The sequence below is a fragment of the Plecotus auritus genome (genome assembly GCF_963455305.1).
Source record: "Plecotus auritus genome assembly, chromosome: 1".
In the NCBI taxonomy this organism is placed as follows: Eukaryota; Metazoa; Chordata; class Mammalia; order Chiroptera; family Vespertilionidae; genus Plecotus; species Plecotus auritus.
In genome coordinates, this window is record NC_137770.1 from 21,797,421 (window position 1) to 21,821,818 (window position 24,398).

The following is a 24,398-nucleotide window of genomic DNA, read 5'->3' on the forward strand; positions in this document are numbered from 1 at the left end:
TTTCTTTACTGTTGACTCTACCAAAGAAATCTAAATAATGCTTTGGTTGACAGACAATAATTCATAAATATGCCACTTTTGACATGTTTATATAAATATTTGTATAGAATCTTTTATTTCACATGAAAGTGGTCCTAGCTTAATTTCAATAAGATATGACATGTTTACCTTCAGTGTAAGATCTTAAACAAAATGTTTAGAAAATAAGAATGCATCATCATACAAGGTTTTGGGAAGAACATTTTATTGCTAAGCATATCCTTGAACGAAAATGCAAATATGAAATAAAAGAGAAAATAAAAAAGAAAAAGCAGTAACATCACAACATCATAAATAAATTCCATAAAAGTCTGCTCATAAAACAACAGGAATATGATAGAAGCTCACATACAGAATGCACATGTTCCCATAAAATTGTTCAAATAGAACTTACACTAAAAGGAATATAACAAATGTATTTTTACTCAAATTTAAAAAAAAGTAAAGAAAGAAATCAGGAAATCAATTCACAAGACCTCAAGACTCCAAGAACAGCAATCTTTTAAGGACATCGAGATATAATCAACTTTATATAGGTTGGGCCATTTAGGCTATCTAAAATCGTGCTTTGATATCTCTTTATAATCCTGTCTTTCTTAATGACAAAAAAAAATTCCAAAACTCTTAACACATTGAAACATCAGATAATGAGGAACACTTCTTTCCATACACATTAGTAAAGGCTACCATTGTTTAGATTGCACTTTTGCCCCATATCTTTAAGGTATTTTTTCAAATCAAATATTCATGCAACTTACAAAGACCAGCAAGAGTAGATTTCTAAATCTAAACAGCTGATTGATTTTCATCTGTACAAAAGAAATTGTATATACCTGACCCTCCAGAGGACACACTTAATTTTTGTGTGAATATTTGTCTTGCTTTGTCTCTTGCTTTTTGGATAGCTATGGCCACACAACCAATTTATTATTTTTCTGTACATTTTTTCCTCTTTTCAAAAAGAAAGACAGACAACCGGAATATAAACCAAACAACTGAAATAAACAAATAGAAAGGAAGGAACAATTCTTAAAGCAGTATGTACATAGGTGGCTAAGGAATTATACCAGCAAAAATGTAGTAAAATATGTAAACAAAATCTGAGAAGATTTTATTTTTTAATTCTCTTTGACACAGTTAACTGTGACAAAACTAAAACTCACACTTGCTTCACATTTTTAAGGTTTACTTTTTTGTTGTTTTGTCATTTTCTTTTAAAACAACATTCTCATTCCACTTCAAGACTTTAACAGGTTTCCTGTCTCAGTCATCCCATCAAACATACCATGATAAATATATCTGTATATATATTTATTTATATATATATTATACTATTAAATTCCTTTTTTGTGTGTGTCACAGCAGCTTTATTCATTTATTATTTATTCGTTTAGTTTTAGAAAAGATGGGTGAAGGGAGACATGAGCAAATGGAAGGATAGAGTTATCTGTAAGTGCCAGACTACAAAATTAAACCACGATGAGAAAACATGTTCAAGTTGGGGTGGGGGAAGAACTATGCATTTTGCACTCTCTTCATGCCATATTTGGCTTGTGTGACCTTTTGTGGGTTCTATCATAAATTGAACTCCCCTATGGTCTATTTTGATTATTGAACAGCCTTTTAGTATTGTCTTTTCTTCTATATTTGCATGCATTTCAATCAGTCATGGATCCAGCCCAGCCCCTCCTTTCCCTTTCTCTGGGAAAGGCTCTGTTTTCACTAGGGGGCTTTCTCCTTTACCACAATTTGGCTGTGCTAATGGACAAGAACACTGTTGTTAAGTAAACCCAATAGCTCTGATAAAACCAACCCTAACCCGGTCGGTTCAGGGTTTGGGTGGCGAATTCTGGAGATAGATCCTGAGGGACCAGCTTTTCAAATCAACATTATCATCCATCACATGATTTTGCTATGTGTTCATATAGGAAACAAACAACAGATTCTAAAAACACCACAACCTGATATGTAGCGTGAACACCATGGTAGCGTTTGAGTTCATATGGCAATAGTCTCTCCCACTTTAGTTTTCTGATTTTTTTTTTCTTCTTCTTAACGTATGTCCAGTCATCCTCAAAAAATAAACAAAAACCCAAAAGCCATTTTTTCCCCTCAGATCTTGAAGAAAAGTTACACACACTGGCCAGAACCAGATAAGGGTAGGTTGTTTTTTTGTTTGTTTGTTTGTTTGTTTAACTTTTTTCTGTTTTTTGTTTTTTACATAATTAAACAACAAAAAAATTGTTACAGTCAAGCTTCACAAACATTGTTACAGACTCACTTGGAGTTATGGAACAAGTAAGCCATGAGTCTCTACCTTGGGTGCAAGGTCCTCAAGAGAAGGAAGCTCCCAAGTCCAGGTGAGAGAAGGGGAGCCCCCTGCTGGCTGCAGAGCGCAAAGTGTGTGCTTTATGATACAGCAGAGCAGCGAGGACCTTCTGTCTCCGGGCGATGACTGATCAAAGCCATGGCTGAACTGTGTATATAGGTCGATACATCTTGGTGTGTGTGTCCTTTTAGAAACGATTTTTTTTCCCCACCATAGACATGGTATAGACCCCATCTCGTAGGTAGAGCAGTTCTGACATCTGCAAAAAAAATTTTCATTTTCCAAGGATGTATGCACTGATAGAGCAATCCTTCTGGGTTCTTTAAATGCAGGTCTTGTGAGCGGCGGTGCGGTTTACACGTAGTACTCCTTATCCTTGTTTTTCTGTTTCTTGTGGCCGCTCTTGGAGCTCGGCTGCTTGTCCTTGAGCAGCGTGCCGTTGCTCTGGGCCGAGTTGCTGATGTAGTTCCGAGTCTCGTCCACTTGGTAGGACCCCTCGTCCCTGTTCCTGTACTTGTACATGGCGTACAGGAGGATCAAGATGCAGAGGGCGGCAGCAGCCACAATGCCGACGACCATCCCTGTTGTACTGCTCGACTCCCGGATCACCTCTGAGGCCCCCGGAACCCGTCTGACTCCCGGCTCCGTGGGGTTTGCTGTGGGCACATTACGGAACATGGGGGAAGTAATTAGTGGGCTCTTCAGTTTGGTGCTGTCTAGCTCATAGGCAGTGGGCAACGGAAGCAAGACTAGGTCAGGCTGGGGTTTGAGATCACGGTTATTCATTTTGCCAGCTGGCAATTTGGGCACCATCCCAGACGAGGAGGAGGAGGAAGCGGTGAAGCGGATCAGCTCAGGGGACAATGATGTGGTAGTAGTCCTACTAGTTTCGGAGGCTTTGTTAGGTTTAAAGTCCTTGGATTCCCACTTGGGCGCATGTGCTTTGTAGCCACCTTCGAAGATTGAAGTGGAAAGACTCTTATCTGTTACCAAGGAGAAGGTGGTGTAAAAATCTTCATCATCAGTAGGGGGCAGGTTAGAGTCAAAGGTTTCCCCTGAGCCATACCCAGATATCACCAAGCCATCATCATCACAACCATCGCTGCCTTGGTCCGACAAGCAAGGTAACCCCGCCTCAGAGGTCATGGACAGGGAATCTTTGGTGGTCTCAATAATGGTGAGGAGGGGGCGGAAGGTAGGGGGGAGTGTAATGGAAGGTGCACGAGTAGCAATAGGAAGGGTAGCTAAAGGGTCTTCTACAAGAAGAGGGATAACTAATTCACCTCCTGGGATTGAAAAGAAAAAGAAACACAGAATTAGCATATTTGTAGGTAAACACGATTCAGTCACTCTCAATGAATGGAGTTCATAGGTTACACCTCAGAAATGACAATGAAATCACCGGATGGTAGCCTAACCATTCTAAGCTGATTTCCAGCCCATTATTTGCCTCTTGCCACCAAAACCTGAAATCTATAGATTGAGGCAGGGGTGTAGATTTTAAAGATACTCTCAAGTAATTATTTAGCTAGAACTCAAGTAGGCTTGTTTCCAGGATTTGCTTATGGGATGATGACATTCAATTACACTGTTGCCAGTACTGACTAGCTATTAAAATTGTGTGTGTGTGTGTGTGTGTGTGTGTGTGTGTGTGTAGATAATTGTGAACTGTATTTAACATTTCTTTATTGCCTTCTGAGGTTTCTACTTATTTGCTCCCATGAGGATGAGAATATTTTCCATGTCACAGAGACCAAGATCCAAGACCATAAAATACCTGTCCTTAATATTGTAAAGGACTACCTTTTATTGCACATTTATCAGTAAGTGCAGTCTTCATTTACTACCTGCTAAATAAGGGCATATTACAAGAGGTTAAAAATGTCTCATCTAACCAACCCCTTTTGATTATGCTTTTCCAGTAATTCCCCTGACTATTAAATGACCACCCATCTTGCCTTGGTCTAAAATTATGTTAATGTATTGCTTTTGTGCGAGATGCAAAATATCCTGAGCTGGACGCTACCTTTTAAAAATAACCAGCCTAGACAGCTGGAATTACTGGAAACTTACTTTTAGATTCCGAAACGTAGAGATAGCAAAGCGAGTTTTGAAAAATCTGAATGGCAAAAATTTATTAGTTTACCCAGAGATCCTACTTACTGTATTTAGAAACATGTGGACTGGGTCAGGAAAGAAAGTTCAGATAGTACACTAAATCCTAGTGCCTTGGAGATCATGGGTACCACAAATATTCCATGGTGGATGTTACTAACCTAACTGCGGAAGCAAGCTTATTATTCATGTATGTGAGAAAGATCAAGTTATTTTTCAAAGAGAGAATCTCCAGCAGTTACAGTTCATTAAATGTTGTCCAAAATATTTATTCCAACTATTGCTTTTAAAAATCCTCTAGCAAGGATGGCATGAGGTTCCCCATCTCAGTTAGTCTGTCCGTTGAGATGGTGATACGATATCATTGAACCTCTTTCTGAGCTGGGTCACTAAGCTCTCAACCAGGTACAGTGTTTTGTGTTCTGCCCTCAGTAGTGCTTGTGCCCTGGTGGAATGGTTGGTGTTTAAGTATGTTATCAGATATGACTTTGCTGAGGTCTCTCTATTGGTGACAAACCCAGACACGTGGCTCAATACTGCCACGTGGGACATTCCAGGTGGACAAGCCTTTGAGTTTACACAGTCTTCCCAGTTAATGCCTATAAAGACTGACTCACAAATTAGAACTGCCTGCTCTGCTTTCCACACCATATATCTTTAATCATTTCTTGTGCCTCCGTGGAAACTGTTGCATGTAAAGTGTCCAGGTTTCAGATGTGCTAAGAGCAGGGTCTCCTGAGAAGAAACCTAATGCGTACATTCCTAGCATCTGAGAAGACTTGCTTGCACATTCAGAAGCTTTCCCTCCCTCCCCATTTTGCCAATTACACTGTGTTACACAGAGAGAAATCGAGTTGGGGAGGGTAGCAATAATGTACATAATGTGTATCATTTGGAAGGCAAGGGACAATAGGGCATTGTGCAATCAGGTTACCATATGTGGAGAAATAAAAAAAAACCCGAACCTTCCTGAGAATCTCAAAATGATATTTTGGTCTGATCTCTACACCCAGGCTTCTCTTCTGGTGCTTGGAGTTGGAAACTATTGAGCAAAATGATCTTTGTGGTTCCACCAAAGTTTCAGACTTGCTTTGCTGGACCAGCACACCTAATTTTTACATTGTGAACATATATAATTCATATACCTTGCAACTTATTTAATACATAATTTACACACTTTTGCTAGTTTTTATAAATGGGATTTGGAGCATGTTTCCTAAAGGTAAGCCAGACATAAAACTAACTCTGGGCTCACTTTTCTCCTATTCTTCTAGTACAGGGTCCCAAGAGTTATATTTAAGGTGATATACAGGAAAAGGCAGTGTCTGAATCAAAGAAGAGCAGTGTGGAGGGAGAAGAGGAGGCCCATACAGTCTGTTTAAAGGTTCCCTACAGGTTACTCAGGGGTGATGTTACTTTCCTTCAGGAACAAGGTAGTTCTTAGGCATCTCATCAAGAACAAAGGATTAGCATGAGTGTTCTCTTTAGGCACAAACACTGAGAACCATTTGTTCCTTAGGGCAGTGATAAAAATCTACCTCATGTGTATTGAGCACAGAGGAAACTGGGGTAAAGGACAAGGAATAACTGATTTGTTGGGAGGCAAAGGCCTGGTGCACATAATTTTAATATAAAGGCAAATAGTTAAGGAGGATGCCAGTGTCCCTGTGAGATTAAGATCACTGTCTTCATGATTGCAGAGTGGCATTCATTTGCAATTTTAGTGTACCATCTGTGACTCCAAACTGGAGTCTTAAATTTGCCTATTTTTTTTTACCCCCCTTCAATCTTAGCTAAAGCTTCCACAGTGTCTCTGTTGTTAAAAAAATCTACAAAATCTACAACTGCTCAGTCTGCAGTTGAATCACTGCCACTCTCCTTTGCTATTCCCTGCTCATTCAACACCCTAATGCAAATATCCCACTTGACTACAAAATAATCATAATAATAATGTAAAAAATAAATACCATCCTTTTTAGAATGGAATGGAAAGAGGGTTCTGAAGCTTACTAATTTATAAAGTGCTTCTAAAAGGTCAGTGAGTCCTCTAAGTAAATGATAAGAGCTTATTTCAAAACTAAAATGATGGGTATAATATTGCAGAGTTTAAATAACAGAAGCTGGCAAAATTACTAATCTTCAGTTTTCTTTGCCATTTTTTTAATCCCGGAGAAAAATGATAAATGATGCCCAGTGTCAAGGAAATGTGAGCTCCAATTCCTATAGTATTTAATCAGTGAAATGGTAGAAGTTTTCATAACCCCCTTTCCTGGCATCTCAAGGAATTGGAAGAGGGTCTTTAGTTCAAAAGGGATCATTATTACAAATGGGAATTATAGTGAAAATAGGTGGAAAGTTTTAGATAACTGTAAACATGGAAGGTGCCTAAGACAGCTATATGAGTTGGGGTGCATAATCAATTTTAATATTAAATTCCACCTTTAAGAGTTAAGATGATTATAGTATCCTGGGGAGTCTGTGGATACACACCATTTGAGATGAGGAGTTGAGGGATATATTTCTCCCATTATTAGATCCTCAGTAGAAATGACTTAGATTCTGGAAGCCTATTTAAGTCTTTATGTTTGTCTTAATCCAAAGTGACTATACTCAGAAATGTTGGAGCAGCTGCTAATATTTTTGTTTCACTGCCCAAAGATTATGGAGTAAGTGATCTACCAGATGTCCATGCTTATAAAAGTATTCACAGATGCAGCAAGCCTAAAATCATGAGGGGTTATAGGCAGAGTGATACAAAACCTATAATCCACCAAAACTCTAATTTCCCATTCCATCTCCAGAATTTTTCTTCAGTTTGGAATAATATTTATATCCCTTAAAGTTATCATTTTAAATCAGGAATATATACCTTTTCTTGACAGGGCTGTGTTTTTCTTTAAACTCAACAGATCACTAGGGATATAAAAGGTCTATTTTAGCTCCGAAGGCTGCCCTGCTTTTTTGCTTTATGAGTGTATTTATAGATATATAATTCATGTGTCTAGGGCTGATATCCAGCAAATGGGGCTCTCTGCCATTGAAAAAGACAGTGGATTAAAAATTTAATAGAACCCTTGTGAACTGTGAGAATGTTGTAGGTGATGGTGAATGTAGTGGGTCATCTATAAAGTCAAGAAGAGCAGCAGGACGTTTCCATGGGGCTCCAACATATTTGAGATATTTGAGTCTAAGAAGTCACAAAAACACAGAAACAAGGACAATGAAGAGCTAAAAACTCTGGGTGAGGACAACATGCTCCAATTCCGTGAGTTTCTTTTATGTATATTTAGTTTCTTTAGCTCATCTCTTACTTGTATTTTTCTGAATCTCTACTGGGAAAGTCTCATATAATGGGGAGAAATCATCCCTTTTCCACTAAATGAGTTGTTGGATGATACTAATTTTTGTTATTTGGTGCCACACAAGTGTGTACTTGCAGCACATAAATATCCAAAAGCTTGTAACCATAAAATTGTTCTCCATCCACCTTCAGAAAAAAAAATAGCCATGGAAAAACATGGCAAGTACCTAGGGAGAGACACCAGAAAAAGCTCAAGTGTCTCAAAGAAGCTTAACATTTTAATGAGATGAGAATCTTTAGGTAGGACCTTCCCTTCCCCCCCGCCCCCTACTTTGTCTGATTCTATAAGGCTACAGATTCTATTTTTCAACATATGCCCAGGGAAGATGAGCCAAAGCCCCTTCATATCATTATCTATTGTAAAATAAGGAATGTCAAATGGAGTTTTTAATTTGCTTATTGATTAAGAGCTTTGCCTCCAAAGTCACCCAGAAAGAAGTTAACAGCACAGCTCTGCAGTTTACTAGCTACATGAGATTCGGCAAATTGGGTAAACTCTCTGTGAAATGGGAATAACAACACAGCCTACCTCAAACCACAATTTGAATAATAATAATGCATGTTAATTATAACACATGTTAAAAATTTAGCACAGAGCCCATTGATACTCCAAAATGCTAGTTACTGGTATCATTTCTACTAATATAAACACTGAAACCTTTGGTCATTTTTTTCCTATTTTTAAAAAATATAGTAGGCTTATGCTAAGGTAGAAGTATGACAGGAGCCCAGATTATTAAGGCTATTTTAAATACAGAGTTTGAGGAATGATTTATGATAGTTCAAAGAGCTGTACTAAAAAAAAGAAAAAGATTAGCCTTTTATTAAATTCTTACAGATGGCTTCCTCAATAAAAATAAAAGCTTTCAATTCATTTAGATAAAATAACACCTCATTGAGGAAGTTCTTATTTTTAAACCTAAAATATCACCCAACATATCAAAAAATATAAAATCATATAAATCTAGGTAGAGAAAGCCCATTCATTAAAGCTGCTGGGTTGGAAACATATCTGTTACCTACCAATCAGTTTGATATTCCTTTCTATAACAGTTTCAGAAAACCCTAGCATTGAAAATGAAAGTGAAACAAATAACCTCTTTACTTAAAAACTGTAAAGTACGTACGTTTTACTGATCTTATGTTTCCTGAAGTGCATAAAGGCAACGTCTAAATTCCTTTAAGGTCCAAGGATATCCCCATAAATAGTACCTACCTGAAAAGTTGCCTAAATCATCATGTTTCTTCTTGGTAGAATCATCAGGGGATCCTTTTAAAGCTTACCTGTTTAAGTCCTTGAGATAAATGGAAACTATTAATAGAAAGGCAAAAGGAGAGGGGAGAGAGAGAGAGAGAGAGAGAGAGAGAGAGAGAGAGAGAGAGAGAGAGGGAAACTGTGTGCCTTTTCTGTTTGTGTGTTTTCACTAGTACGGCTCTATAGTCTGGAAGGCATCATTATCATAGGACAACACTCTAAACACCTGGGATTCTCGATGTCTTTGTTCTCAGTAAAATTGATTTTGAAGCCTGTGGTGATGGTGATAGTCTAATCCTGGATAACAAAACTCACCATAATCACTTGAGAGTACCTTCTTTCCCCTTTGCAGAAGAGAAAGACAACTGACTTCCCCAAATTCTTTCTATGGAGTTAAATTAGGTTGTAATTACCATTGATAACACTTGGAGTTAATGCATTTTCTTCTGGGGTGCAGGCCTCCTGTAGGCTGTAACCAACTTAATATCCCATTACTTTTAAGGCTTTAAAGCTGGTTCAGGCAAAGAGGTCAGGCTCCCTTTGCATGTTAGGGACAATTTACCCACCCGCTTCTACCAAGAGTAGAGTTCACATTAGTTATTCAAAGCAATTCAGCACAAAACATAACACTGAAAATTAAGCAAATAGACACAGATGAAATAAAATATTTAATATTATGTTCAAAATTACATAGTAGAAAATAAAATAAACTTCAAGGCCAAAGTAAGCTAGAGGGAAGGAGAGCAAATAACATCAAGAAAGCATTCTCAAGATAAGGACAGAAAGAAAAGGAAAAGCAAATAAAAAATAGAGGCTGTTTTAGAAAAGCAAAGAAAGAAGTCATTTCCACATAGACAAAATAATTTAAATAAGAAAAAGCATACCGTATTAATTTATCGTCAACTTACATCAACAAATTGCCCGCATGTTTTTTGGCATGAAAGAAAAATTTACAAAAGAAAGTTGTGTAAGAATGCTCTTGGACAAATAGAATTGCCACATTCTTGTTAACTTGCTTTTTTTGTTGTTGTCATTTCTTAAAAAAAACTTTTGACCAAAATGTCTAATTTTTCAAATATAATAATTTACAACAAAGGATGATACAGGGAGGCAACAACACATACATCCACACCACATAACATAAATAGAAAAAAAAATCTGCACTTTAACAAATTTTTACTTCGAGGGGCTAGGGAAGGCATCAATTTTGAATTTGAAATAATTCCGATTGCAATGATTTTAAAAATTAAAAAAATCCTGTTTACCTTTATAATTTACCTTTAAAAATCTACAAATCTAGAGGGTTTGGAATCAATTTCTGCATTGTTATAGGTTCTCAGATATATATTTAACTTTTACAATTTTTTTTTGTCTTTTCGACAAGTATTAGACTTCCTTTAATTTAAGGGAATGGATGACAGCACATAAATTTGAACAATGCTAAAGAAAGGAGGGGGTGGGAAGGAATGATGCAGAAAGGGTAGGGTCATATCTATGAGTGAACTACACAAGAGATGAAGATGATGGGAGTAAATGTGTAAGTGAGTCGCCATGTCCATGTAAGGGCGGCACGGAGTGATCTAGCTGCATTAGAGCTTCTGGCTGTAAGGAAGGGATGGGCAATATACAAAAACAAATGAGCCTACACATGCCCATCTACAGAAATAAAGAACAGAACTCTAACACTGACAATCTCACACACCCTAAGCTGCAACTTCTTCAACATGCAATTACTTAAAAAAAGCATTACAGTTTCATTAAAGATTTTCAAATAATAAAAACAGTTAAACTTTTTTTCTCCTACTGAAAATAGCCAAAATACATAAAATAATAACACTAATAATAATGATCAAAAGGTTAAAAGCAAAAAACAAGGAGACTAGATTTATGCATTCAAGTTGAACAACTTCATCGACAGCCACACAGCCCCATCTAGAGTTAGGGGAAGGGGTCAGAGACCTGCAGAGGTGATGGAAAGGCAGAGTTGTATAGGGAGCCCACTTGCTGGGTTAGTAATGATTTCCCTATATAGGAATGGTACTGTCTGAATGACCTCAGTTACTTTCACCAATGTCCCCACTCCCCACCATGGTGCATGAGATTCCCAATGAGACTGGGATCATTTGAAAGATGTGGATGTGGGGATTCTGCAGCTGAAGTTGTTCCACATTTAAAGAGGGAGTGGGGAAAATTGCAGAAAACAATTCATAACTTTTTTCTCGTAATTTTGGATAAAAGCAAATCTAAAGATCTAGCAATTAAAAAGAAACACACTGATATATTTATATATATAGATAGATATATATAATACAAAAAGCACTTAATTCCCAAACAAGAAGGGAGAAAAGAACCAAAAAAAGTTTTAAAGAAAAAAAATATTTCACACACTTTCAGGGATGAACAACCAGATGCACACGCTGAGGAGGCACAGACAGAGCAGTCAGGGGACACTTTGTTTGCTTTGCATTTGCTGGCTTGTGGATTCCCCTTCTGATGATAGCCAAAATTAAAAACCAATGTTGTATTATTTTTAATTTTTTTTAAATTTGGTTTTGCTTCTTTAAAAAAAATAAAAAGGGCGTGCAGTCTGGATGTACGTCATAAGTAGACATTTAAAAGAGAAGAAAGTGGCTAAGACTGACAAATGGGCAATCAATCATCTATTATCATTTAATTGTAGGAATGTTAAGTTAATACATGCTTAAAGTAAGTTGCATTTAGGGAAACTAGAAAAACAGAACAGCAGGCTAGGGTTGGAGAGAGGTCAGCAAGACAAAACTGATTCGGGATGGTAGAAAGGTACTGGGTTTAGTTTCATGCCCTTCCAGTAGGGGCCAAGGACACCCCAAGGCTTCTTGCCAATTCCAAGAAGAAATGTGTATATGTTTTGGGGGTTGAAGTAGAGCCTGTAGAAATGCAGGTACAAATATACATGGGTTCATGAGTTCTGCTCTAGGAAATGTACCCCATATTCATTCATAGCTGAAGGAGGCATATTTTATAAGGTGTAGAGAGTTTATAATTAACATTGTTCCATATGAGTATTTTTGGGCATGGCCAAATTGACAGGGCACTATTGGTGACAATGGAGTATCAATAAAATGAGCCTGATAAATGGAATAGCTAAAACACACACACACACACACACACACACACACACACACACACACCCACACCCACACACACACAGAGTAATAGGGGTAAAATCCCTCTTCACTTCTAATAGTGGTACAGTGTCAGTGTCTGTAAACTACAGGATAGTCAGGAAATGAGGGTGGTTTATTTGGAGTACATTGAGGAAAACTGTATCAGTCTTCTAGAGACCCTGGGGGAAGCAACATATTCCACTCAATGTATAGTGAGAAAATTAGAGGAGAGAGAGGAAGACAGAGGGAGAGAGAGAGAGGGAGGGAGGGAGGGGAAGAGAGAGAGAGAGAGAGAGAGAGAGAGAGAGAGAGAGAGAGAGAGAGAGAGAATAAGAGAGGGGAGAGAGAAAGAGAGAGAGAGTGTATGTGTGTGTTTTGAGGGAAAGATACTGTAGAAGGGACATGGGGAAGGAGATTTAGAAATGGCCTCAGCCTCTACTGGAAGAGGTCACAAGAGTTTTATTCAATATTATATCTCTGTGAGAACATTAATGTTCAACCAAGGACTGGGAAACCTGGGTAGGCGAACCACAAAGGCAAGCCACTGAGGGCACTGGTTCTGACAGCCAATTCCAATCACTCCCAAGAACTCATTTTGGGTGACTTTGACAAACAAAATAAATTGTGAGGATGAGCCAGACTTTTGCCCCCTCTGGACGCCCCTTTTATTATTTTATATTAAAATAATGATAGTAACTTGTCCCCATGGGTCAGTCCATACCAAGATTTTTAGTCTCTGGTTTAATAATGTTAATCATTATTTTAGGAACTTCACAAAGGGCAGCTGGGTGGTTTTAGGAGGTAGGAAAACATCCCCAATTGAATAGGAAAAGAGAAACCCTTGTTGTCATTTAGGTGATTTTTTTGGACTGATTATACTTTTAAAATTGAATTTTATTGTTTGAGAAGACCCTATAAATGCTCTTATGGCCTTACAAGGCATCAAATGACTTCTGTAGAACAAAGTTAATTAGTTCATATGGATTATTTTTGCATCATAGGCCTTTTCTTAAAGCAGGGATCATAACTATCATAATCTAAGCATGAAATGTAAAGAAAAAGATACTACCAGTGCATACATACTCCTAGCTAATCAGAGGTATTTTGAGGAAACTATATCAGCAATTTGAGTCTCCTAAGGTTTCTACTGAGTAATTTACCTCTTTCAAAATAACCTGTTTTCAAACTCATACAAGTAGGACACCGCTTACATTCTGGTTTAAAAGAACATACCAAAATTAATGGTTGTCATTTTGCAAGTAAAGTATGTATTTTTTTGAACCCATGGAAGCCATAATTTCAAATGAAGCCAACAGCCAAAATACAGTGCATATACATGTTTATAATATAATTCAACCATCAGTTAACATGTACAAAACTTGTTTGGTTTCTAATATAAGATACAAAATATTATTGCTAGTAGTGCATAATCATGTCACAGTTTCTCTTTCATTATCTATCTACGCTACATTTTTATTATGGGTAACTGCATGGTTTTGTATCTATGTCTCTACTGGGTGTAAAGAATGCTTTAGGATTATTTTTGCCATTGAGAACAAATAATACAATAATCGGACTTGAAACAGCATATTTTTTTGATGCAACCATTTTTATCCCACCATGACCAAATAACCCTGTCTAAATGTAAAATAAAACGTTTAGAAAACATCAAATGAAATACATTGGAATTACCCTGGTCAGCATTCATCTTGGAGAATGCACTGATTCCAAAGAAAAAGTTTCTAAACTGCATGGGGTTGTGCTTAAGAAGCCCAAAGACACTCAAATACCTCAAGTTGCAAACCCACCTCTCTGGGAGAGTGGGTCCTGCTGGCTACAGGGCATTGAATGTAAATAGGTGAGGTCAAAGAGGAAGGCCCAAATGAATTACTTCGTTTATGATTAAATATTATAAATTTCTGAGGGAAAATACTGGAGAGAGGAAAAAGAGGAAACCTTCTTGGGAGTCTGAGTTTACCAGGGAAGACATACGATATTTCAAGTAGAGAGGTCTAAGAAAGGAGTTTGGAGAACCAATGCCTAAATGAGGACTTTCAAGATTTTTGCATCAGATCTATGTGGTAAACCTCCTCCCCTATCCCTCCTATGAAATATACAAAAACAGTTCATCGGTTGTTATTTTATGGGTCCATGGGATGAAGGGAGAGATTCTTCTGGGAGAATCAATGGCTCAGTTCTGAATATCAGAATAAAAATAAAGACTCTAAACACAGATATGGAATCCTGGTACCAGGAGGATTCCTGTCATGTCCTGTCTCATTGCTCACAAAATGGTCCTCCTCCATATACCCTGCCTTCTCATACTCTTTTTCTCAGATATGAGTGACAGTCAGATAAGGAGTGAAGATGACAGCCTCTTACATACTATTTGCTTCTAAGTAAAAGTTTAATATTTACTTTTTAATGCTGAACAAAAATGCCCTCAGGTAAAAAAATTCATGTGCATTTTTTCCCAAACTCACTTTCCACATATAACTACAGTGAATAAGGAGACACAGAAAGACTAAACCTTTATGATGAAAAAGAAAGCCCAGGACAATATCAATATCAAGCCCAATACTTAGGCCTGCATTTCTGTATTAATGATTTGCTTGCCCAATTTAGAGTAATTTTTCAGACTTAAGAAGACAGATAAGAATGGGTAAAACATTATGAATAGTAGTATCACATAGTCAAAACTGGTAAGAGAGAATGTTCAGACATGGAAGGATATTAAATGAATGACTTTTTTCCCTATATCTGCATGACCTTAAATTTGTGCCTATAATTCTGTCCCCCAACCTCCACTCTTCTTTGTGAGCCTACTGTGCCCTATACAAATTTTGATGATTGCAATACTCCAATGCACTTTGTTTTATTCTCATTTTCAACTAGACCCTAAAAACTTTAGGAAAAGGATAGTCTTTTTTATATTTATTTTTCTTACCAACTAAAATGTTAATAATCATTCAAACATTTAGTGAATAAACTAATGAATGAGTAAATGAATTAATATATTTAATTACTCACTTTTTTATACCCACACACTATACTATACCTTTCATAAAGGCATTAAAATAATGTATCACTACAGTGGCCACCATATGCATGAAATCTAGCATATGGGATAGAAATTTTAGGGGCAGGAAACCTAAGTTCCAGTCTTGGTTATACTGTCTACTATACCAGCTTATTAGTACATTGGTCAGTTAATCTTTGTTTTTGTTTCCTCATGTGTAATATGGAGATTATAATGTCTATTCAATTAACCTACCTCACAGGGTAAGCTTATACAACTGAGATTTTGAATGTGAAAGTGCTTATAAATTCTAAAGGGCTTTTCAAATACTTGTTACTATTGTCTTCAAAGCTGATACCATAACATCAGCTATGAAAGAGGCTGAATCAGTCAGTGCTACTCTAAGTGTAATCCTTGGAGCATCTGCTTCAGCATGAAACAATAACCTCAATCCCAAACCCTAACCCAAATAGCTGTTATTCTACTTCTCTTGAACCTCTGTCTCTACCCCTCCAATAATGCTAAATTCCCAAAGCTCAATTACTTCATCTTTTAATGGTGAATTTTTGTTATTTCTGCATCCAATTTTATAATTGTTTTATTTCATTTTTCCTATAGGTTAGAGTTAATATCTAAAGAGGTATCGTTTAAATATCCTATCTAATAAAAGAGTAATCTGCAAATTGACTGGCACTCCAACACACAAGATGGCTGTCCCCATGTGGACACAAGATGGCCACCACAAGATGGTCAGCAGGGGAGGGCAGTTGGGAGGGAACAGGCCTGCAAGGGAGGGCAGTTGGGGGCAATCAAGCCTGACAGGCCAGCAGAGGAAGGAAGTTGGGGGCGACTGGGCCTGCAGGGGAGAGCAGTTGTGGGGGGGCACCCAGGACTGCAGGGGAAAGCAGGACTGCAGGGGAAAGCAGTTGCGGGGGGGGGGGGGACCAGGCCTGCAGGGGAGGACAGTTAGGGCTGACCAGGCCTGCAGGGGAGGGCAGTTAGGCATCAATCAGGCTGGTAGGGGAGTGGTTAGGGGCAATCAGGAAGGCAGGCAGGCGAGCAGTTGGGAGCCAGCAGTCCTGGATTGTGAGAGGGATGTCCGACTGCCCATTTAGGCCCGATCCTACCGGGACATCCCTCGAGGGGTCCCAGATTGGAAAGGGTGCAGGCTGGGCTGAGGGACACACACCCCCGTGCATGAATTTCATGCACCGGGCCTCTAGTGCTTTTATAATAACATATTCATTTAGTGGCAGGAGCGTGGACCTGGAGGTAAGCCATTGCCCTCTATCAAGTCATGTGACTTGACAAAAACTAACTTGTTCCTCATCCCATCCCCTGGAACCTGTTTCCTCATTTATAAAATCACAAAGACTTGTCCTCTCTAACTCATAAATTTATGGTTTCACAAGTAAAATTACTTTGGAAACTTTATAATATTCAATTCAAATGCAAGATGTTATTCAAAATATTGTATGAGGTCAGCACTTCTTGGTGCTACTGAAGAAATTGAAGAGGATGATGACAAAAGAGGAAATCTCATTAAATCTCTTGGAAATATACATCCCAACAAACATTTGAACCACGAGGAAAGGACAGGAGGGAGTGGAAGGTCAAGGTACTATTTTAGCTATTTCCTACCCAAAGTGTTGATACTGGTTAAGATATGCAAAAGGAAAAACTCCATTAAGAAATTTCTAGGAATTAATATGCTTCTTTTCATTGTGTTTTAATTCTAATCAGGTATTAGTGTAAGTAAGCCTTTCTTACTCAAGAAATTATGAGTTCCTTGATGCACAGGTTGAATCTTTATGCTTATCTTATGGTTTTTAATCTGTTTAGTATAGAGCAGGGCACACCATAGGTCTTCAATAAATATTTGTTGAATTTCAAAAATAGAAAAGCTTGCAACATTTGGATTTCTGCTTTGTAAAGCTATCCTTGCTGGCACTAATTTTTTAATCAAGAGGGAATTATCTTGTACTAAGCAACCACTCCTCTGTTCTTAGCCTTGCCTCTGTGTGGATTTTTAGGGCTCATGTATGCATAATAGCTCATTATGTGTGAACTATTAGGCACCTTTAATATTATTAAAGTCCAGGACAGTAGGCAATATAAAATATTTATTTTATCAACATAAAAAGATACCTGTGTGTTAGTCAGAAATGAAGGCTCTGTGTGAAATATTTTGCTCCTTTAGCTTGAATAACCCAATATATTTCCACCTTCTCTTCTCCTGTCCTGGCCCCTTATCTATCCATCACTTTGCTGCCCCCAGTGAGGCTCTAGGTTGCCTTAATTTTCAGGGCTATCCTAGCCAGCCCCTTGGCTGTAATACCTATCACCTATATGACTATGATTTCCATTTCAAACCTCCTCTCAGAATTCCAGGTTTCTTTTCCCAAATTCCTACACAACATTTTCACTTCAATGTCTAAGAGGCACCTCACATTGGAAAGGGCCAAACAGAACTTTGCATTTTGCTCTCCTTCTAAATTTGCACCTCGCCTCATATTTCTTATTTCTTGGGTTTGACCTACTAGTAGGTGTACAATCCCTTAATTAGTCATCACACTTGAGTCCCAACCCTAGCTCATTTCCGTGTATCCAGTGCACTAGGAACTCTTGTTGACTCTACTTTGGCAACAAATTTCTCACATGTCTACTTTGTTCCATTGCCATTAACCAAGACCCAGAGCAAGCCACCATAATTCCTTGCTTGGCCTCTGCAGTTGCTTCCCAATTGATTCCCGTACTCTACTTTTGGATCCCTAAAATACATTCAAATATTGAACTAAGGTAATCTTTAAGAAGAATATAATGGCCCTGGTTGTGTGGCTCAGAGGGTTGGGGCATCATCCCATACACCAAAAAGGTTGCAGATTTGATTCCTAGTCAGGACACATACCTAGGTTGGGGGTTCAATCCCTTGGTGGAGTGTGTACAGGAGGCATCCGATCAATGTTTCTCTCACATTGATGTTTTTTTCTCTCTATCTCCCTTCTCTCTCTAGAATCAATACACATATCCTCAGATGAGGAAGAAAAATAATAAAAAGTATACACTATAAATCAGATCAAATAACTTTCTTGTTTAAAATCTTCAAAGGTAGAATTCTCCAAACCAAATTTCTGTACTCTGACCCACTGTGAAAGTCCCCTGTCATGTGCCCACTGTCCACCACTCCAGTCTCATCTCCTACAGCTCCCTCTGACCCAGGACCTCTCTGATTCTGGCCATACTCTCTAGTTTCCCTACCAGGAACTCTTCTTTTTCTTGTTATTTGCTTGGCTAGTTCCTTCTGGTAGTTCAGGTTTCTCCTCCAATTTTACTCCTTTGATGACTTCCCTGTAAGTAGCCAGCTGTTCACTAACTGATCATCCCTCATGACTCTCTGCAAAGTACTTACTAGTTGATTCTTGCCCATTTATTTATGGAATATAAGCTCCATGAGCACACAGATTTGCCTTATTCTCCACTGTCCTTAGAATAGGACTGAGCCTATAGTAAGAGCTCAGGTTGGTCACTCCACCATTCTCTTGCTGTCTTCCAGAGCATGGTGCTTTATTCACAGAAGGCATGGAGTGAATGTTTTATAAACTACTGAATTATTGCATTCTCTATTCTGTTTTATTTTCTTGTACATGTCTCTAAACCAGATGGGATTTCCCTGAGTTCTAGTTAGCAGTTCCAATGCAAATTGGACCTTCTCATCCACAGTTGGCTTAAAAAGCCTTCTGAAAAATAAATTACTATTAAGATCATTCTTCCTTTCATAAATTGGTGGGATGTTTATTAAAAACTCAGGCTTTTCTTTGAGTTGTGAAAACTAAAGATAAAATAAACTCGATATCCAAACCTAGAGCTGCCAGACTTTGATGCTTATCTTCAGGCAATCAGAAGGAATGGGCCAAACAAATTATGACTGGGAGGAATGGTGATCAGAGAAGTGAAATGCATGTGGTTATCTTTGCTTGCTGTGGCCCTGAAGCCACTAACAGCAGAACCCGGCAGCAGTGGGACCTTTCTCCTCAGCTGGTACCATGACATTTTATGATTGTGTTTATGTAGTAATTAATTATTGAATAAGGTTTATTTTGCCTTCCCCCCCCCCCACCACCAAAGCTTCTCTACTCTGTCATTATGACCAGAATTCTGACCAATTTCTTTAGCTGTTGTTTGTTTGGGTGGTAGCAGTCTGGTATTCCAACCTGTTGTCACCTCTCTGTAGGGCCCTTAGGTTCTTGAAGTAGTCCATGGAAAATAGCTGAACTTGACAACATATTGCTATAAAACTCACCATTCATGAAAACACCTCCTTCCCCCTAAAATCTATCTTCATTGCAAAGAATGTATAGTATTCATAAAATCCATACCAAGGAGTTTTTGTAACTAATGGAAATTAGGACTATACAAGCAAGATGAAAAGCTTGCCCAGAACCCATGCACTTGACAATAAGATGATGTACCGTGACTATAAGGCTTGACTGTGTCTGATCTGACACTCAGGTAGCTGGTTTACCAGAGAGGAGAAGACTACAGAGATGGCTGGGTGAGCAAGACACATCTCATGAGATTATTTTTAATTATTATAAACTGAAGTACTGTAGGGAAATATTTCCTCGTCATTCTCTAAACTCAATATATATGAGCTTCTAAATTAGTGAAGATACATATATGCTTAGGGACAAATACATAAGCTCAAATGGTTAACATAGCTATTTCCTCACAAATATGGAAAAAGGAAAGAACATAAATTATAATTATATAATTTAAATTAAAACATGAATATATAATTTAAAACATGAATCAACAAGAAACCTACTTCTGGAAGGAGCTGTTCTTAAGTGTTATTAAGAACTTATTTCTGCCAGACATTGTGTTAAGTGCTTTAGATATTTTATGTTACTTAATTATTACACTGACATCTTAGATATGAGCAAACTTTGGCTGAAAGAAGTTAATTTGTTCAAAGTGACACATTAGAAAAATGAATAGTTCTGACTGTACCCAATCCTATTTATTTTACATTGAACCACAATGCCATCCTTAAACAGGATTTTTTAAATATTCAGTTCTCAGTGAGTATGAAAAATTACAAATGAGCTAATGTATGGGCACAAAAATAACTTCTACAGGAGATCCTAGGATCTCCAAAGATTTGTTTCAAACTCTTATGCCTTCAAAATTATAATTGTATAATGAGATATTCAGAGGGTCTCTGAGGGGGGTTTTGCACAATCTTAGGTCATGTTAGTCAGACCTATTAAATCAGTCTCTGCTGGGGGTAGTGGAGTCAGGTTGGCAGGCAGTGTCTGGATATATGAATATAGGATTGGGAATGAATGAAAACTTTTCTGGTTTTGATTTTTACTTTGTCATTTTCACTTATTTAGTATTAATCTAGAAAACTACTCTTAGCAAAATATTGAACTAGCTCCTTTTGTGTCATGTTGAGTGTTATAGTCTTTATTGGCATGTAAACAAGTATAGACACATGGCTATATTTTGAGCAATACATAAACAGTGTTTTGAACAGTGACATTTCATGTAAGATGTTGTGTCTTTAGCGATGAAGCTGAACAGCAAGTCATATATAGTCAAATGGTTGGTTCAAGAAATGGAAGGTTAAGAGAACTGGGCCCTCCAGGAGACTCCGATGAGGCCTCTTATCACACATACTCTAAGCTCATTTAGCAATTATCAGAGCAGCACTTGGAAATCCCTTATCAGATGAGAGAAAGGTAGCAGAGATAGAAGTAGGAAAATGAAGAGAATGGGTTCTGGATGGAATGCCAACTTTTGTAACAGAGTTTGTTTTTTTAGTGGTACTGAAAATCTTAGCAGTTGGTAAGAAATGTTTGATATCTGTGTTTTCTTTCTCTTTTAGCAAGAGAAAATAGCCACATTTAATACATACATATGTATGGGAACCCTGCATACATGAGAGGTTCAGAGAGTCCACATGGAGGAGAGGTTCAGAGACAGAAAGGGGGATTGAGGTATATAAACAGTCTGAGATAGGGATGAGGTAATGCACCTTGATGGCTTCAAAGAGTCACTACAGGATGATAAGAAGATCAGTTATTTAGTAAATAAAACTTTGCCTTGCCATATAGGTGGGTTGAAAGGCTATCCCTGATAATCTCAATGGGTAAGTCCTCTAATTCAAAGGCAGTGTAAGGATGGACAATGGGGCGGGGGAGGGGGAGGCAGAAGTTTCTCCTGAGCAAGGGAAGTTGTCTTCAGCTCAAAACAATCTGCAAACCTCATAGGCACATATGGGTTGGGGTGACTTGTTCTGGATCCCTACTTTTCTCTTCTCTGAAACTTCTTTATGTTTCTTAAGGGTTAATAGTATTGGTGGGTGTGGGGCATTCTACTTATTTACCAACTGTCTGGATTTCCAGTCCGTGTATATAGTTGTTGTGCAGTGGGACTTCCATAACAAACAAGCTGAGAGTTTGTATGTAGTATAATGTGTATGCTCTTTCATGCATATTTTCTTGGGAGTGGAGTCAGAGCTGTTTTTCTCTGCTTCTTTACATATAAGATGTGGTTACTTGGCAGATATACGTTAGAATGTTTGTTCCAGATTGCAAAGGGTTTTGCACACCTGAGTTATTTTCATTCCAAAAGGTTCAATTAAATAATATTGTGTTGCATTTGCATAATATTTTCAATTTAGCTATATTGCAGAGCTTCTAATATGAATCCTTAATTTAATAAAAACTTGTTTATGTCAAGTAAGAATTTTAAAATTATTGATCAATTGCTACCTCTAAAGATGATCTGCTAATATATTGATAATTCTACCAGTATTGTTTAAGGGAGATTTAGAGAATATGAGTTTTTATATTAAGGGTAATCTCTCAACTATTTTTGTAAAACAAACCCTATTGAAAAATTGACGAAGACTGCTTGCTCTTTCCCAATAAAGATGCTCTTGTAAATAAAATTTTGTAAAGAAATTCAGGAGATCTTGTCCATGGATTCCAAGGTAAAATTTTAAGAAGATTGCATATAAATATGGCAAAAGTAATATCTGTAAAATTGATTTATAAATTATACAGTTATATATACATATGAGGCAACTGCACAGCAAAAGCAAAAAAGGATTAATTCTCATTATGACGATAACTGATGTTGGAGTTTGGTTCACTGAAATTTAATTTTTTTTTTACTATCTCTAGTTATCTGAGTTAATATAAAAGGCCATTATTAAGAGTCTAGTCTAAAATTTGCCTTCAATGTAAAACATATTTTATTCTAATATAATATGGCTAGATATTGTTAAGTTTGATATTCATCAGCACTGGTTAAATGAACCCAACTTCAGGTGCAGATCTAATAGAGCCGGATGTTAATTAATGTGATCCAAACAACTTATCATTTCAGGCTTGCTTCTATTAGGAAAGATGTGTTATGGCTATACGCTAATATAAAAACCCATTAGTTGCATGGATTCCAATTTCCTTTATCTATATTAGTTACTAAATGGTAGGTTTCTTGTAATATTAATATTTTATCATTGTTTCTCTTTATGTTTGAAGAATTAGTTTAAAACCATAAAATTATGGAGCAAGATTCGGTGGATGTATTTAATATTTTTTAATCTGATAGGTTTCATTTATAACCTTTAATCTAGGAGAATAAAACCATTTTCCTCTTAAGATTCAATTTTGGTGTCCATATGTGCAATGCCAGATAGCATTAAAATCAGACATGGAAGGCTACTTTATGCTTTCATATATATTTGAGCCCCACTATAATGCTGTGATGAATGGGGTAGATGTTATTTACACCTTAAAGCACAGTTTCTCAGCCTCATCATTACTGACATTCTGGGTTGGGTACTTCTCCACTGTGGGAGTTGTTCTGTGCACTGTAGGATGTTTAGCAGCTTCCCTGGCCTCAGCCGACGAGAAGTCAATAGCATCTCCCAAGCTGTGAAAATAAAAAATGTATCTGGGATTTCCAAATGCCCCCTAGAACAAAATCACCCTCAGTATAGAACCATTGGCTTCAAGGTAAAGAACAACAACATGGCATTGCAGAGAATGTAAGGCATCGGTTCAAGGTCATAAAGATACTGAGTAACTGAGCCAGGGCTGCAGCCCATATTTCTGATATATTGTTCTCTCCTTTCCTGCTGTGGTCCAACTTGGGAGAGACTACATATTATGATTTCTTTAGTGTTCCTGTTGTACCATAAATATCATAACAGACAATATTGTAATATATTTAATATGCATAGAAGGCCATAGGTAAATATGTCAAAGTGCTTGTTTAATTCTGAAGTATTATGAAGATTTCACGTAAGTACTTGCATGTCAGAGAGAGAGACAGGGAGAGAGAAAGAATCCACTTTGAGCTGGACATTTGTGGGAAATCACAGAAGACCTGAAAATCCCAGAGTAAGGTTAGCTGGAAACTAGATGCATCTGCCGCTGATTTCAAGTCCCCAACTGCAGAACTGATCTTCAATAGTCGTTTAAGTACTTAATGCAATCTGGCGACTGCTGGCATCTTTCCCAAACACTCTGTTAGCTGTTACAGTGGAATTTTGCCAGCACCCAAGATATTGGTTTATAGTTTCTAATGATTAGCAGGTAAAAGCAATGAAAATTCATCCTTCAGTGTTTTTAAGGATGGTGGAGCTGTGCCTAACTGAAATAGCTTCATCCTCCAGACATGGTAAAAGAAGCTGGAAACCTCAAACCCCATGTTCAATAAGATAAGAATAAAACCAGATACGACACCTAGACCAACTGAAACCTGGTGTCTAAAGAGTCTGTGACTGTATCCTCAGTTCTCATGATTATATGAGCTTCCCAGAGGCATGGACAAAATGTACAGGACGACCACACACAGAAGTGCCTTCCTACCTTGCATGTGGGAAACACCAGAGCCTGACCCAGGTCTGCATTATCATTAGGTTCACGACCAGATCTCATGGGAAAACACACACTCAATACCTATTGAGTAATGAATGCCAAGATTATGTAAAAGAGAGAAAAATATTGTGGAAATAGGTCTGCAGTTCTATTATACTTCAGAGGAAGTATTAAGTTTCTTGTCCCTTTAAACAAAATGACAGCTGATGAAAAAGGAAGCATTTTTTTTCCCTTAAA

At 37.6% G+C, this 24,398-nt stretch overlaps 1 protein-coding gene across 21 annotated transcripts in view; it reads right to left on the minus strand.

Annotated features, from left to right (window-relative positions):
- Positions 1 to 227: 227 nt before the first annotated feature.
- Positions 228 to 24,398, minus strand: part of NRXN3 (neurexin 3) — a 1,534,305-nt gene continuing 1,510,134 nt past the window's right edge. For 9 of the 21 annotated variants that reach the window (XM_080644126.1, XM_080644125.1, XM_080644124.1 and 6 more), the window contains one exon: positions 228 to 3,654. In XM_080644126.1, the coding sequence (XP_080500252.1) occupies positions 2,723 to 3,654 (932 nt within the window). In that variant the 3' untranslated portion in view covers positions 228 to 2,722. Of the gene's footprint in view, positions 3,655 to 9,816; positions 9,914 to 10,007; positions 10,702 to 24,398 lie in introns of those variants that run through there. The other 12 variants (XM_080644112.1, XM_080644129.1, XM_080644128.1 and 9 more) reach the window with 4 other exon arrangements.